The sequence below is a fragment of the Mobula hypostoma genome, chromosome 2 (assembly GCF_963921235.1).
Source record: "Mobula hypostoma chromosome 2, sMobHyp1.1, whole genome shotgun sequence".
Lineage (NCBI taxonomy): Eukaryota > Metazoa > Chordata > Chondrichthyes > Myliobatiformes > Myliobatidae > Mobula > Mobula hypostoma.
The window spans coordinates 243,174,345-243,189,970 of NC_086098.1; the positions used below are offsets into that span (position 1 = coordinate 243,174,345).

A 15,626-nucleotide genomic window follows, 5' to 3' on the forward strand; every position below is an offset into this window, starting at 1 on the left:
CAAAAGATATAGAAGCAGAATTGGGCTGTTTGTCCCATCAAGTCTGCTATTCAATTGTGGCTGATTTCTTTTCAACTCCATATTCCCACCTTCTCCTCATAACCCCCATACTCATCAAGAACCTAGAAATCTCTGCCTTAAATATACCTAATGATTAGCCCTCTGTTGCAACGAATTCCACAGATTCACCACCCTCTGGCACACTCCCCATATCTGTTTTAATGGGACGCCCCTTTATTCTGAGGCTGTCCCTTGGATTCTAGACTCTCTCCTAATGGAAATCCCTCCACCAAATCTTTCTGAACTCCCAAGTCAAGCCCAGAGATGCTAAACGTTAGGATTGTTAGTGGGGCAGCACAGTGACATAGCAGTTCGCGTCAGCGATCAGTGATCAGTGATATCAGGGTATGATTCCCTCTGCTGTCTGTAGGGAATTTATACATTCTCCCTATGACTGCATCGGTTTCTTCTGGGTGCTTTACAGGTTGGTAAGTTGTGGGCAAGCTACATTGGTGCAGAAAGCAGGGCAACACTGGCAGGCTGCCCCCACCCAGTACATTCGTGACACAAGCAACTTATTTCACTGTGTGTTTTGATGTGATAAATAAATCTGAATGCATTCATTTATTCAACAGATTATTAAATGACTCATAGAGTCATAGAACACTACAGCACAGAAACAGGCCCTTTGATCCATCTAGTTTGTGCCAATCTGGTCTGCCGAGTCTCATCTACTATAGTTCTCCACATCTCTCATACCTATCCAAACCTTACAATTGAACTCACATCCGCCACTTTCACTGGCAGCTTGTTCCACACTCACACCACCCTCTAGGTGTAAACGCTCCCTTCAGATTCCCTTTAAATATTTCATCCTTCACCTATGACCTCTAGTTCTTGTCTCACCCAACTTCAGTGGAAAAAGCCTGCTTGCATTCACCCTATTTATACCCCTCATAATTTTGTCTACCCATAAGATCTCCTATCATTTCCCTGTGCTCCAATGAATAAAGTCCTGACTACACAATCTTTCCCTATAACTCTGGTCCTCAAGTCCTGACAACACTCTTGTAAATTTTCTCTACACTCTTTTTGACTTATTAGTATCTTTCCCATAAGTAGGTATCCAAAACTGCATACAATAATATAAATTTTTGTCTCTCAACATCTTATAGAACCTCAAAGTAACATCCTAACTCCATCTTGGTGAAGTGAATGGATTGTTAATGCAATCTGGCAATTCCTGTGGGCACTTTTGCCATGGCTAGTTGTAACTCCAGAAATGAAACTCACTGTCTGCTGTGCAACGGAGTTAATTGCCTCTGGGCTGCAGGGGTGCAAGTATACTTGCCCAGATGGGCAAGTATCCAGTCACTAACCTACTTTTCTTAATTAAACCCCCAGGCTAACCATGGCCGGGCGTTCCATCGTAGCTCAGCTCTGCAGGAGGCGTGTGCAGCACCCCAGGAGGAGGCAGACACCAGGAGACTCCCACCTGTTTTCAGGACCAGTCAAACCGATCCTGTAAGTGCTCTCATCCACGTACATCTGGCCCTCCTGCAACACCGATGCTGCTCTTAAAGGAGGATGTAAAGCAGCACCCGGGAGTTTGTGCATTCTTCCCATAAACGTATGGGTTTCCTCTGGTTGCTCTAGTTTCCTCCTACCTTCCAAAGATGTATGGGTTAGTAGGTTAATTGGTGGTGTGGGTGTAATTGGGTGGGATGGGCTTGTTGGGCCAGAAGGGCCTGTTACTGTACTGATCCGTAAATAAAAACACTTGAAGTCTGCAAATCCAACACACTTTTATCTTCTGATTCTGTCTCAGGTGAACCAGGGAAACGAGCTGGAATATCCTCTCAGACTCAAGCAGCACGGAAGCATGCCCTTCAGCCCAAATGATCTATGCCAGCCTAGGTGTCCATCTAAGCTAGTCCATTGCTTACGTTTGGTCCATATATACCTCTAAGCCTCTTCTATCCATATACCTGTCCAAGTGCCTTTTAATTATTGTAAATGTACCTGTTAACCACTTCCCCTGATAGCTGTTTCATTTATGGATTACCCTCTGGATGGAAAAAGCTAAATCTCTCTCCTCTTATAACCCTTGTACCCTTTTCCCCCTCAAAACTAATCAAGAACCTAGAAATCTCTGCCTTAAATATACCCAATGACTAGTCCTCCACAGCCCTCAGTGGCAAGGGATTCCACAGATTCGCCACCCTCTGGCACACTCCTATTCATGTACCTGTCCAAGTGTCTTTTAAATATTGTTAAAGTGTCTGCTTCAACCTCTGTTTCTTAATTCACCAACCTTGGCAAAAAGACTGTTTGGTTTCGCCCTATCTATGCCCCTCAAGAACAGCCTTGAGGGTAAGATTAGGATGATTTGGCAGGTGAACACATGGCTGGGGAATTGATGCAGGGGGGAGAGTTTCATATTTCCGGATCATTGAGATCTCTTCTGAGGAAGATATGATTAGTACACAAAAAAAAATTGAACCTGAAGGGGAACCAGTATCCTTGTGGGCAGGTCTGGTAGAGTGTTGGGGAGGGTTTAAACTAATTTGGCAGGGGGGTAGGTACTGGGGTGATAGTGCTGAGAATAGCGTTGGTATATAAGTAGATGCAGTGCGTAGTAAGACTGTGAGGAAGAGCAGGCAGATGTTAGGGCAAAATGCAGTCAGGGGATGAGTTGAAATGTAAGAGGGGGCCAAAATCAAAAAAGGAGATGAATACAGGACTGAAGGCATCTCATAGGCATCCTACAAATCCCTCTTTTGGGATCCTACACCAACTTGATTTTCTGAATCTTACCTGCATGCAGAGCCAAAGGTGCTATATTTGAATGCATGCAATATATGGAATAAGGTAGATGATCTTGTAGTACAATCAGAGATGGGCATTATTGAGCCGTGGCTGAAAGAAAATTATATTTGGGAGCTTAACATATTTGGTAGGCAGAGGGGGTGGGGTGGCTCTATTGGTCAAAAATTAAATCAAATCTTTAGAAAGAGGTGACATATTATCAGAAGATGTAGAATCCTTGTAGGTAAAGTTAAGAAACTCGTAAGGGTAAAAAGACCCTTGCAGGCCTTGGGAGTTATAATTTGGCCTTGAACAGTAGCCAGGATGTGGGGTACAAATTACAACAGGAGATAGAAAAGGGCAATGTTACGATAGTTGTGGGAAATTTTAATATGCAGGTAGATTTGGGAAAATCAGGTTGGTGCTAGATCCCAAGGGAGGGTATTTGTAGACTGCTGCTGAGATGCCTTTTTAGAGCAGCTTGTGGTTGAGCCTACTAGGAGAAAGACAGTTCTGGATTGGGTATTGTGTTGTGAGCCAGATTTGATTATGGAGCTTAAGGTAAAGGAACCCTTAGGAGGCAGTGATCATAATATGATAGAATTCATCTTGCAGTTTGAGAGGAAGAAACTAACATCAGATGTATCAGTAATACAGTGGAGTAAGGGGAATTACAGAGGCATGAGGGAGGAGCTGGCCAAAGTTGATTGGAATGGGACATTAGCAGGGATGATGTCAAAACAGCAGTGGCTGGAGTTTCTGGGGCAATTCGGAAGGAACAGGATAGATATATTGCAAAGATGAATAAGTATTCTAATTTAAGATTGAGGCAACTATGGATGACAAGGGAAGTCAAAAACAAAAAAAAAATGCAAAGGAGTGGGCATTTAATATAGCAAAAATCAATGGGAAGCTTTTAAAAACTAACAGAAAGCAGCTAAAAGCCATAAGGAGAGAAAAGATGAAATATGAAGGTAAAGTTGCCAATAATGTAAAAGAGGATACCAAAACTCTTTTTTCAGGTATATAAAGAGTAAAAGAGAGCCAAGTGGATATCGTACCACTGGAAAATGATGCTGGAGAGGTTGTAATAGGGGACAAAGAAATGACAGACGAACTTAATAAATATTTTGCATCAGTTTTCACTGTGGAATTCACTAGCAGTTGCCAGAAATTTGAGAGTGTCAGGGGGCAGAAGTGATTGTAGTTGTTATCACTGAGGTGAAGGTACTTGGGAAGCTGAAAAGTCTGAAGGTAGATAAGTCACCTGGACCAGATGGACTACACCCCAGGGTTCTGAAAGACGTAGTTGAAGAATCTGAATCAGGTTTAATATCACTGGCACATGTTGTCAAGTTAGTTATTTTGCGGTAGCAGTACTTTGCAATAGACAATTTTAAAAAGTTATAAAATTACGACGAGTATTTTTTTTTAAATAAAGATGTAATGCAAAAAGAGAGGAAAAATTGTGAAGTAGTGTTCAAGAGTTTATTGTCCATGCGGAAATCTGATGGTGGAGGGGAAGAAGCTGTTCCTGAATCATTGAGTGTGTGTCTTTGGACTCCTGTACTACCTCCTTTACGGTAGCAATGAGAAGAGGGCATCGCCTTTTGAAGATGTCCTCAATGCTAGGGAAGCTAATGCCAAAGATGGATCTGGCTGAGTTGACAACCCTCTGTATGTTTTCCAATCCTCTGCATTGGTGCTTACACACCAGGTGGTGATGTAACCAATCAGAATACTCCCTATGGTGCATCTACAGAAATTTGCGAGTGTCTGGTGACATATCAATTCTCCTTAAACTCCTCATGAAATATAACCACCGTCATGCCTTCTTTGTAATTACATCAATGTGTTGGGTCCAGTGTAGGTATTCAGAAATGTTGACCCCCCCTCCGGAACTTCAGACCGCACACCCTTTCCACTCGATGAGGACAGGTGTGTGTTCCCTTGATTTCCCCTTCCTGAAGTCCACAATCAATTCCTTGGTCTTACTGACGTTGCGTGCAAGGTTGTTGTGACACCACTCAACTAGCTGATCTATTTTGCTCCTGTGTGCCTCCTTGTCACCATCGGAAAGTCTGCCGATAATAGTTGTGTGGCCAGCAAATTTATACCTGTAGATACAGGAAAGATATAAATAAGGTTGAAAGAGTGCAGAGAAGGTTTACAAGGATGTTGCCGGGACTTGAGAAACTCAGTTACAGAGAAAGGTTGAATAGGTTAGAACTTTATTCCCTGGAGCGTAGAAGAATGAGGGGAGATTTGATAGAGGTATATAAAATTATGATGGGTATAGATAGAGTGAATGCAAGCAGGCTTTTTCCACTGAGGCAAGGGGAGAAAAAACCAGAGGACATGGGTTAAGGGAAAAGTTTAAAGGGAACATTAGGGAGGGCTTCTTCACACAGAGAGTGGTGGGAGTACGGAATGAGCTGCCAGATGAGGTGGTAAGTGCGGGTTCTCTTTTAACATTTAAGAATAAGTTGGACAGATACATGGATGGGAGGTGTATGGAGGGATATGGTCCGTGTGCAGGTCAGTGGGACTAGGCAGAAAATGGTTCGGCACAACCAAGAAGGGCCAAAAGGCCTGTTTCTGTGCTGTAGTTTTTCTATGGTTTCTACGTCATTTGAGCTGTGCCTAGTCACACAGTCATGGGTGTAGAGAGAGCACTGTACTAAACTTGCATCAGTGTTGATTGTCAGTGAGAAGGAGATATGGAGATTATGGAGGCATGAGTAATGATCATTCAAGATTCTGGAATGGTTCTGGAAGACTGGAAAATTGCAGATGTCACTCCACTCTTTAAGAAGGGAGGGAGGCAGAAGAAAGGAAATTAAAGGTCAGTTAGCCTGACTTAAGAGGTTGAGAAAATGTTGAGTCCATTATTAAGGACGAGGATACTAGTGGAGGGACATGACAAAATAGGCCAAAATCAGCATGGTTTCTTGTCTGAGAAATCTGTTGGAATTCTTTGTGGAATTAATTGGCAGTATAGACAAATGAGAATCAGTGGATGTTGTTTACTTAGATTTTTCACAAGGGCTTTGGCAAGGTGACACACATGAGGCTACTTAACAAGCCATGGTGTTACAAGAAAGACATTGGCATGGATAGAAGACTGGCTGACTGGCAGCAGGCAAAGAATGGGAATCATAGGGGCATTTTCTGGTTGGCTGCAGGTGACTGGTAGTGTTCCACAGTGGTCAGTGTTGGACTTCTTATTTTCACTTTGTATGTCAATGATTTGGCTGGAGGAATTGATGACTTTGGCCAACTTTGCAGACGATGTGAATAGAGGTTGAAGGGCAGGTAGTGTTGAGGAAGCAGGACGTCTACAGAATGACAGACCCTTGGGGGAATGGGCAAAGAAGTGACAGATGGAATACAGTGTTGGGAAGTGTATGGTCATGCACTTTGATAGAAGTAATAAAGGCAGAGTCTATTTTCTAAACGGGAAGAAAATTCAAAAATCAGAGGTACAAGGAGAGTTGAGAGTCCTCGTGCATGATTCACTGAAGGTTAATTTGCAGGTTGAGTCAGTGGTAAGGAAGGTAAATTCAATGTTAGCATTCATTTTGAAAGGGCTAGAATCTAAAAGCAAGGATGTAATCTGTTATAAAGCATTGGTCAGACTACACATGGAGTATTGTGTGCAGTTTTGGATCCTTTATTTAGGAAAAGATGTGCTGGCATTGGAGAGGGTCCAAAGATGGTTCATGAGAATGATCCCAGGAACAAAAGGGTTAATACGTGAGCAGCATTTGATGGCTCTCGGCTGTAGTTGCTGGGGTTTAGAGGAATGAGGGGAGATCTTATTGAAACCTATTGAATATTGAAAGGCCTAGACAGAGTTGATGCGTAGAGAGGATGTTTGTTTTTGTGGGGAGAATCTAGGAGCAGAGGGCACAGCTTCAGAATAGAGGGAAGTTCATTTAGAACAGCAAGGAGGAGGAATTTCTTCAGCCAGGGAGGGAATGGTGAATCTGTGGAATTCAGTGCCACAGACGCCTGTGGAGGCCAAGTCACTCCGTATATGTGGTTGATAGGTTCTTGATTAGTCAGAACGCGAAAAGGTTATAGGGAGAAGGCAGAACGGGTTCGAGAGGGATAATAAATCAGCCAAGATGGAATGGCGGAGCAGACTTGATGAGACAAATGGCCTAATTCTAATTCTTATGGTCTAAACTTTTCTGAGGCCACACCCACAGCTTAAACATTCTCCAATTTGTGGCAAACAATCCCAGCCTGTTATTGGGGATTAAATTTCAGGATGAGGTAGAATTTGAAATTGGAGGAGTTCCAAGATGTGGGAACGTAGTAGGGGCTACTTTCCCTGACAGCTTGTTCCGTGTACTACCACCCTCTGAGTGAAGAATTTGCTCCTCGGGCCCCTTTTAAATCTTTCCCTTCTCACCTTAACCTGTATCAATAATTTCTGATTCCTTTTCAAAGACCATTATAGCACAGTACAGGCCCTTGGGACAACAATGTTGTGCCAACTTTTTAACCAACTTCCAAGGTCAAACTAACCTTTTCCTCCTACATAACCTTCCATTTTTCATCCATGTGCATACCAAAGAGTTTCTTAAATACCCTTAATACATTTACCTCTTCTGCCACCCCTAGCAGAGTGTTCCATGCACTTAACATCTGTGTAAACAAAATAAAAACAAGCAAATTTACCTCTGACATCCCTGCTATTCTCTCCTCCAACCACCCCAAAATTATGCCCCTCGGTATCAGCCATTTTTTCCGGGCGGGGGGGGGGGAGAACTATGTTCATCCTAACTGTGTCCCTCATGAACACCTCCATAAAATTACCTCTCATTCTCCTACACTCCAATAAAATCCAAACCTGCTGCTCAACCTCTCTCCATAACTCAGTCCTCAAGTCCCAGCAGCATCCTTGTAAATCTTTCCAGCTTAACGGTGTCTTTCCAATAACCAGGTGACCAAAACAGAACAGAATGTTCCAAATACGGCGTCACCAATGACCGTATAACAGTCTTCTCTTCTCATTGCTCTGCACAGACTGGTCATTAGTGGCTATGGCTCAGTTTTCACCCTAGCCATAGCTGTCGATCAGTCTTCACCACCTCTGCCCCTTGTCCAAAGTATGGCCTACTCATAATCTTGTTCCCTTCATGAAGATTGATTAGATTGATTGAGGGCCTCTTTTCCTCTTCAGCCTTGTTGTCCACAGACACTGGGTACTTTGGATGTGACCAGTGATTGGAGTATACTCCATTTCCCTCCTCTGTAAACTGCCCTGGCATTCATGGCTGTGTTCTGCCTCACCCACCTGCTGGCAGGTTTCAGAGGCCGCGGTTACAAAGGAGTGCACAACTGACCAATGTTTGATGTCTGTCTCATACAGGGGCTGCACGCGGAGCAACACTTAGGTCTGCATTACACCCTCTCGCCGGGAGACCTGAAGACCACTTTCCCTCATGGCTTCCCTCTCCGCTTCCAGAAACAGGTAGATGTTTCCACCAGCTGCATGTGTCCTCACTCACTCGTCACCACCCACCTCAAAGGTCCCAGTCCATAACTCACTGAAAGAGGGTGCATAATTAGATAGGGTGGTAAAGAAGTCATATGGTCAGGTCATTTGGTGTAAGAGAAAGTCACATTGCGTTTCGATTAGTCCACACTCAGTTCTGGTCACCCTATTACAGGAAGGATGTGGAAGCTCTGGGGAGGGTGCAGAAGAGATTCAACAGGATGCTGCCTAGATTAGAGGGTATTAGCTGTAAGGAAAGATTGGACAAGCTTGGGCTGTTTTCTCCAGTGGGTCAGAGAGTGAAGGGGGCGACCTGACAGACTGAATAGGAGTAAAAATGACCATCTAGAGCTTAGCAGTGGGCAAAGGTTTCGTATTCCACTGGAGAGAAGCAACTGTCCATCACCTTGCAACCCTTCTCAGTCCACTGATCACCTCAGGCTCCAGTCTCTACTCTCTCCATCTCCTTATATTGACCCCTGTCATCTCTCCATTCTCAGTCCTGATGTGGAATCCCAACCAAAACATTGAAAATGTCTTCCCCTCTTCCTCCCCACCATCTCCCTGTAGATACTGCTCAATCTACTGAGTTCCTCCAGCTGATAGCTTGTTGCTCCAGATTCCTCAGTGTCTTGTGTCTCCGCCTGCCAATTCAGTTCAGTGGACCTTCTCTGACCTGTTTCCAGCACGTTAACATCTTTCCTCAAATAGGAAAACCGACACTGTGTACACACAAAACAGTGGAGGAACTCAACAAGTCAGCTGTCATCTATGGAGAGAAATCAACAGTTGTTTTAGGCCAAGACCCTTCTTCAGGACTGGAAAAGAAGGGGGCAAAAAGGCCAGAATAAGGTGGGGGGGGGGATGGAAAAAAGCACAAGCTGGCAGGAGATGGATGAAACTCCAACCTGATGGCATGAACAGCTATTTCTCTAATTAACAGTAATTACTCTTCTTCTTCCCCTGTCCCCCCCCCCCCCCAATGTTTAACATTCCCCATTCTGGATCCCCTCTCACCCCTTCTCTTCAGCAGCCTATCACCTCTCTCTTAACCTTTCTCCCATGATCCACTCTTTCCTCCAATTAGATTCCTTCTTCAACCCTTTACTTCTTCCACCTATCTCCTTCCAGCTTCTTCGTCTCTCCTCCCCACCAGCCACAGCCTCAGAATACAAACACGTCCCTTTAGGACAGAGATGAGGAGAAATTTCTTTAGCCAAGGGGTGGTGAATCTGCAAAATTCGTTGCCGCAGATGGTTTTGGAGGCCAAGTCACTGGGTATATTTACAGCAGACGTTGATAGGTTCTTTATTAGTCAGGGCATCAAAGGCTGCGGGGAGAGAAGATCAGAATGGAGTTAAAAGAGAGAAAAATCAGCCATGATCAAATGGTGGAGCAGACTTGTTGAGCTGAATAGCCTAATTCTGGTCCTAAATACGATCCTAACTACTATTGCATTTGCATACTAACCTTCTGTGTTTCATGCAGCAGGTCTGCCAAATCCCAGTGCCTTAGAGCTCTGCATTCTCTCACTGTGTTTCACAAATTCTTGCCAAGTTTCATCCCGTATTTTGTCCTGTTTCAGATCCGGACGTTCGGGGAGGCGTGCATCATGGTTCGGAGGCCAGGCCTGGAGCTTGTTGGTTACCTGAAGGCTGCCAACTATTCACACCCAGTTGTTCGTTATGTCATCTGTATCCTTGCTGCTGATAGTATCCAGCAGGGAGCCTGCCGGCATCGGGTGCTGGGAGATGTGGGGTCGAAGCACCCTGCCAGGGTCGGGTGCTGGGAGATGTGAATGGGCTCATCCTGCTGGGGTTACCTGATGGAGTTCTGGGATAGGCGAACCCTGTCGGAGTTAGGTGATGGGCGCTCGAGTATTGTCACCTCATCCGTGTTGACACTTGACCCCGTGGTTAAACCTGGAGTGACTCTGGCACCTTGATGCCTTCTGTGAGGGAAAGAGGCTGAGTGGGCTCCTGTGGTGGCCGGCCCCCAGCTGAGTAAGCGCAGCAGGCACCCAGCAGAGGGCAAGGGCTTCATTTTCCACTTGAGGGAAACAGAGCCAGAGCTGTAGGGAGAAGTTGGACACACTCAGACTTTATTCCATAAGCATAGGAGACTGAGCGGTGATCTTACAGAGGTATTTAAAACTACGATGGGCAAAGTTTAAAAATTCATTATCAAAGAACATATCTGTCACCATATACTACCCTGAGATTCATTTTCTTGCAGGCATTCACAGTAGATACAAAGAAACACCAGAATCAGTGAAAAACTACACACAATGACAAAATATGACAAATTGTACAAATACAAGTAAAAGAAAACAAAATAGTAAATAATACTGAGGAGATGAGTTATGGAGTCCTTGAAAGAGAGTCCATAAGTTGTGGAATCAGTTCAGTGTTGAGGTGTGTGAGGTTATCCACGCTGGTTCATGAGCCTGATGGTTACCTGAACCTGGTGGCGTGAGAACTAAGGCTCCTGTACCTCCTTTCCGATAGTGGCAGTGAGAAGAGAGCTTGGCCTGTTTGGTGAATGCAGGGTTAGGGAATCAAGAACTAGAGGGCATAGGTTTAAGATGACGGGGGTGGGGGAGGGGGGGAAGATTTAATAAGATTTTTTTTTGCACCAAAGGTGATATCCATGTGGAATAAACTGCTCGAGGAAGTGATTGAGGCAAGGACAATAGCAATTTTTTAAAAGGCAACACAGAAAATTCTGGAGGAGCTTAGCAGGTTACGCAGCGTCTTTGGAGAGGAATAAGCAGTTAGACAAGTACTTGGATTGGAAAGGTTTAAAAGGTTATGGGCCAAACACTGGCAAGTGGGACTCGCAGTACGGAGCACCTTGGTCAGCATGGGCTAGTGGGGCTGAAGGGCCTTCTCCATGCTGTACGTATTGCTCAGTGACTCCTCAATTATTCCTTTTCCTGCCAAAATCCATTCCACAGCTAACTCATAACATCACCCCTACTCATTCCTTAACACCCTGCTACCCTAGACGGTGAGAAGGGGTATGGTAAAACACTCACCCTGTGCAATGCAGTCCAGTACTGTGCTAAACGGGACTGGTTAATCCTCCACATACCAAATGGTAAGCATGTGCGTTTTTTCCTCGTCCTGTCTGAACTTGCAGAGCGGGGCTCTGTCAAAGCTGGAGTCTATGGAGTCTGGAGCAACATGCAATAATTTGCTGGAGCAACTCCACGGGTTGAGTTGCATCCATGGAGGTGGGGGAGGAAGAGCTGCCAATGATTTGGGTCAGGATTAGGGTCAAACAGCATCTGTGGGGGTGGGACAAAGGGACTGTTGATGGTTCGGGTTTATGGGGTCAAGCATCTTCTGTGGGAGTGGGGGGTAAGGAATCGTTGATGAGTCAGTTCAGGATTAGGGTTTGGATCCAGTTGTTAGATTTCGACCTGAAGTATAAACGGTTTATTCCCTTACAGATGATGCTCGACCCACCGAGCTCCTCCAGCAGATTGCTTGTTGCTTTAAAAAAGTTGGGCTTACTGACACGATTTAAAGGAGTTGATGCAGGTAGAGGAGACGGAAGTGTGGAAAGGAGGAGTGTTTGGGGGGTGTGGTCTAGGAGCGAGACTGGCCGAACTCAAAGTCTAGAACAGAAAAGCAAAGACATTTCAGGTTGGTGAGTGTATATTTACTTGGAGGAAAGAATAGGGGGATGTCCGAGGTAAGTTTTTACAGAGTGGTGGATACGTGGAATGCACTGCCTCGGGTGGTGGTAGAGGCAGATACATTAGGGATGTCTTCGAGATTCTTAGATAGGCACATGGATGAAAGAAAAATGGAGGGCTACGTGGGAAGGCAGGGTCAGATTGATCTTGGAGTAGGTTAAAGGATGGACACAACATTGTAAGCTGAAGGTTCTGTACTGTACCATTCTATGCACTTCAAGTTTATTTGTCACGTGTGAATCAAATCATATAATGAAATGCATTGTTTGTGTTACTTGGTTTCTCTGCTGTGATAGACATTGGGATGTAGTTGGTTGTAGTCCGGTATGTGTTTCATTGTGTATCCAGGGATACTATGTAAAGGAGCAGGGAGTTTTTCCCACTGTTACTGGTAACACTTTTCGCATTTATTTCCTTTGTATGGGTGTGTTACACACCATTGACCTTGTTTTCCTGCTGCAGCCTATTTGTGGGTCAAACATTGCAAGGAGCTGATGCCTTCAACCTACAACGAAGCTCGCTTTGACCAGCCCCTCGAAGCCTCCACCTGGCTCAAGAACTTCCGCATCACCAACGAGCGATTTCTGGCTCAGGTCAGCGGGTCCATGGGGTGGGAAGTGGCCGGCGATACTTGTGCCGGGCTCAAGAACAGCTTCTACCCCGCTGTTATACGACTGTTGAACGGTCCCCTTGTACAATAAGATGGACGCTTGACCTCACATGTATCTCATGTGGCCCTTGCACATCATCGTTTGCCCGCACTGCACTTTCTCTGTAGATGTTACACTTTATTCTGTATTCTGTTGTAGTTTACCTCGTTCTGGATTCATCAATGCACTGTGTCATGACTTGAGCTGCGTGAGCGATATGCATGACAAGCTTTTCACTCTACCTTGGTACAAATGACAATACTAAACCATAAGATACTATATAAGAGTAAATGTGGGCCATTCAGCTCATCGAATCTGCTCCACCACTTGATCGTGGCTGATTTATTTTTCCCTTTCAAATCTGTTCTCTCAACTTCTCCCTTAAACTTTGAGGTCCTTACTAATTAATACCTATCAACCTCTACTTTAAATGTACCCAATGACTTGGCCTCTACAGCCATCTGCGGCAATGAATTCCACAGATTCACCACCCTCTGGCTAAAGAAATTTCTCCTCATCTCTGTTCGAAAGGAACATCCTTCTATTCTGAAGTTTTGCCCTCTGAAGATTCTCCCACTATTGGAAACATCCTATACATATCCACTCTATCTAGGCCTTCAATGGGTTTCAATGAGATCCCACCCCGCCCCACCTCACCATTCCTCTAAACTCCAGAACTCCCAAGTCCAGACCCAAATATTTCAGGAGCTCTTCATATGTTAACCCTTTTATTACCGGGATTACTCTCATAAACCTCCTGTGGACTATCTCCAGTGCTAGCATACTCTTTCTTAGATATACTTTATTGTCGCCAAACAATTGATACTAGAGCATACATTCATCACAGCGATATTTGATTCTGCGCTTCCCACTCCCTGGATTACAAATCAATAGTAAATATTAAAAATTTAAATTATAAATCATAAATAGAAAATAGAAAAATGGAAAGTAAGGTAGTGCAAAAAAAACCGAGAGGCAGGTCCGGATATTTGGAGGATACGGCCCAGATCTGGGTCAGGATATGGGGCCCAAAACTGCAAACGATACGCCAAATGCAGTACGACTAATATCTTATAAAGCCTAGGAAAAGCTTGATGAAAAATGGGAGCTGATAATTGTTTACCCTTGCAGTTTGAGGACAAGATCCCAAGCAATTTTCTGGATGCAAGTTTGTTGTGAATGTGCAGCACTAACACCGCCTTACTTTGTTGCAAATAGCTAAAAACCCAGCAGAGGTACACTTGGAGCAAGCGGGAGGCCACCGAGGAAGGGCGACCCTTGGGAGAAGTGGTGGACCAGGTGAGGCATCACCCCACATTACCAGATCTGCCAAATGAGGCTGTCATTGTGTAACAACGTATCATCCAGTCTTTGGGCTTCCCTCTAAGCTAAGATGAGAGGAGCTAGGTTAGCGGCCAATCTCAGAAGTAATTTTTTTACACTGCGAGTAGGGAGACGGTGGCACAAAAGCGTAGCAGTCAGCATAATACTTTCCAGCACCAGTAATCAGTGACCGGGATTCAATTCCTACCTTTGTCCGCAAGGAGTTTGTACTTTTTTCCCCTGTGACTATGCTGGTGTCCTCTCACATTCCAAAGACGTACAAGTTAAGGTTTGTAAGTTGTGGGCATGATATGTGGATCCTGAAGAGTGCCGACAATCGCAGGCTGCCTCCAGCACATCCTCAGGCTGTGTTGGACATTGATGCAAATGATGCACTTCGCTGTACATGTCGATGTCAGCATGGATGACGATGTCAACATGAAGGCCTGTATAGCTGTGGCAGCAATCAAGGGCACCACTGGAGGGTGAACTCCTGTAAAGGAGATGCCCCTCCCTCTGAAGAGGAGAAGGTGTGTTGGGGGGGGGGGGAAAGAGGTGGAGTGGGGACCAGTCCAAGTCTGAAATGAGCTTGGCTCATGTTTCTCTCTTCCCATCCTCAGGGTATCACACGAGTGAAGAATGCCAGTGACGTGGTGGGTGTCCTGTTCAAAGAGCTGAAGTCGCAATGTTTACCCGACACTTATCAGATGCTGGTGGCAGTGGATGGGGTCAATGCTCTGTGGGGACCCACCACTATGAAGAAGGAGGACAAAAGTCAGGTATTTCTGGTTTGATCACTCATCACACACTCTCTGAGGCAGTCAGGAGCACATCTTCAGTAGTCAAGTCCTGGTATGAGACCACTGACCCCAGGCAGACCACCTTTGGAGAGTATTGATAATGGCTGGAGACACTCATCTGCCCAGAAGATGGCAATGACAAATGACTTCTGTAGAAAAATTTGCCAAGAGTAGTCATGGTTATGGAAAAATCATGACCGTCCACATCACATGACACACTAGATAATGAACAAACTCATTGGATATGGTCAGATGTTGAGGTTAGTTGCTCCAATGATGGTTACCTGGCCCTGCTGCAAGTGTAAAATTCCAAATCTCTTCCTACTGACTGTTACTGTACAAAATTCCAATGGACCAAATCCCTTTCCACTGTCATTGTACAAAATTTCAGTTGGCCAAATCCCTTTCCACTGACTTCCATTATACTAAATCCCAATGGATGAAATCACTTTCCACTGTCATTGTATAAAATTCCAATGGACAAAGCTCCTTCTCACTGACTGCCACTCTACAAAATCCCACTGCAGCAAAGTCCTTCCCACAGAATCCATGTGGATCAAACTTTCATCCAACCCCCATACTCCTTTGCAGTACCACCTGCTATTTAACGTGGCAATGAGTTCAGCCAAGCCCATTGAAAATTAACTTGGTGTAAACTTTGTCTCCACGGATGCTACCTGACTTGCTGGATAACCCCAATGTTGTTTTTTCTTTCATCTCAGTTTCTCACTGTCTCCAGTTACTGATTATCCGCTGAGAAAGGCGCCAGTCTGTTTAGGAAGTTAAACTGAAATGTCGCTAGGGTTTTATTGATGGATAGTGTGTACAAAATA

General features: G+C 44.8%; 1 protein-coding gene across 2 annotated transcripts in view; it reads left to right on the forward strand.

Moving 5' to 3' along the window:
• Positions 1-15,626, forward strand: part of dap3 (death associated protein 3) — a 38,837-nt gene that overhangs the window by 8,667 nt on the left and 14,544 nt on the right. For both annotated transcript variants that reach the window (XM_063041851.1, XM_063041853.1), the window contains exons 4-10: positions 1,405-1,524; positions 8,192-8,293; positions 9,903-10,011; positions 11,324-11,416; positions 12,483-12,613; positions 13,889-13,969; positions 14,614-14,772. In XM_063041851.1, the coding sequence (XP_062897921.1) occupies positions 1,405-1,524; positions 8,192-8,293; positions 9,903-10,011; positions 11,324-11,416; positions 12,483-12,613; positions 13,889-13,969; positions 14,614-14,772 (795 nt within the window). The remainder of the gene's footprint in view (positions 1-1,404; positions 1,525-8,191; positions 8,294-9,902; positions 10,012-11,323; positions 11,417-12,482; positions 12,614-13,888; positions 13,970-14,613; positions 14,773-15,626) is intronic.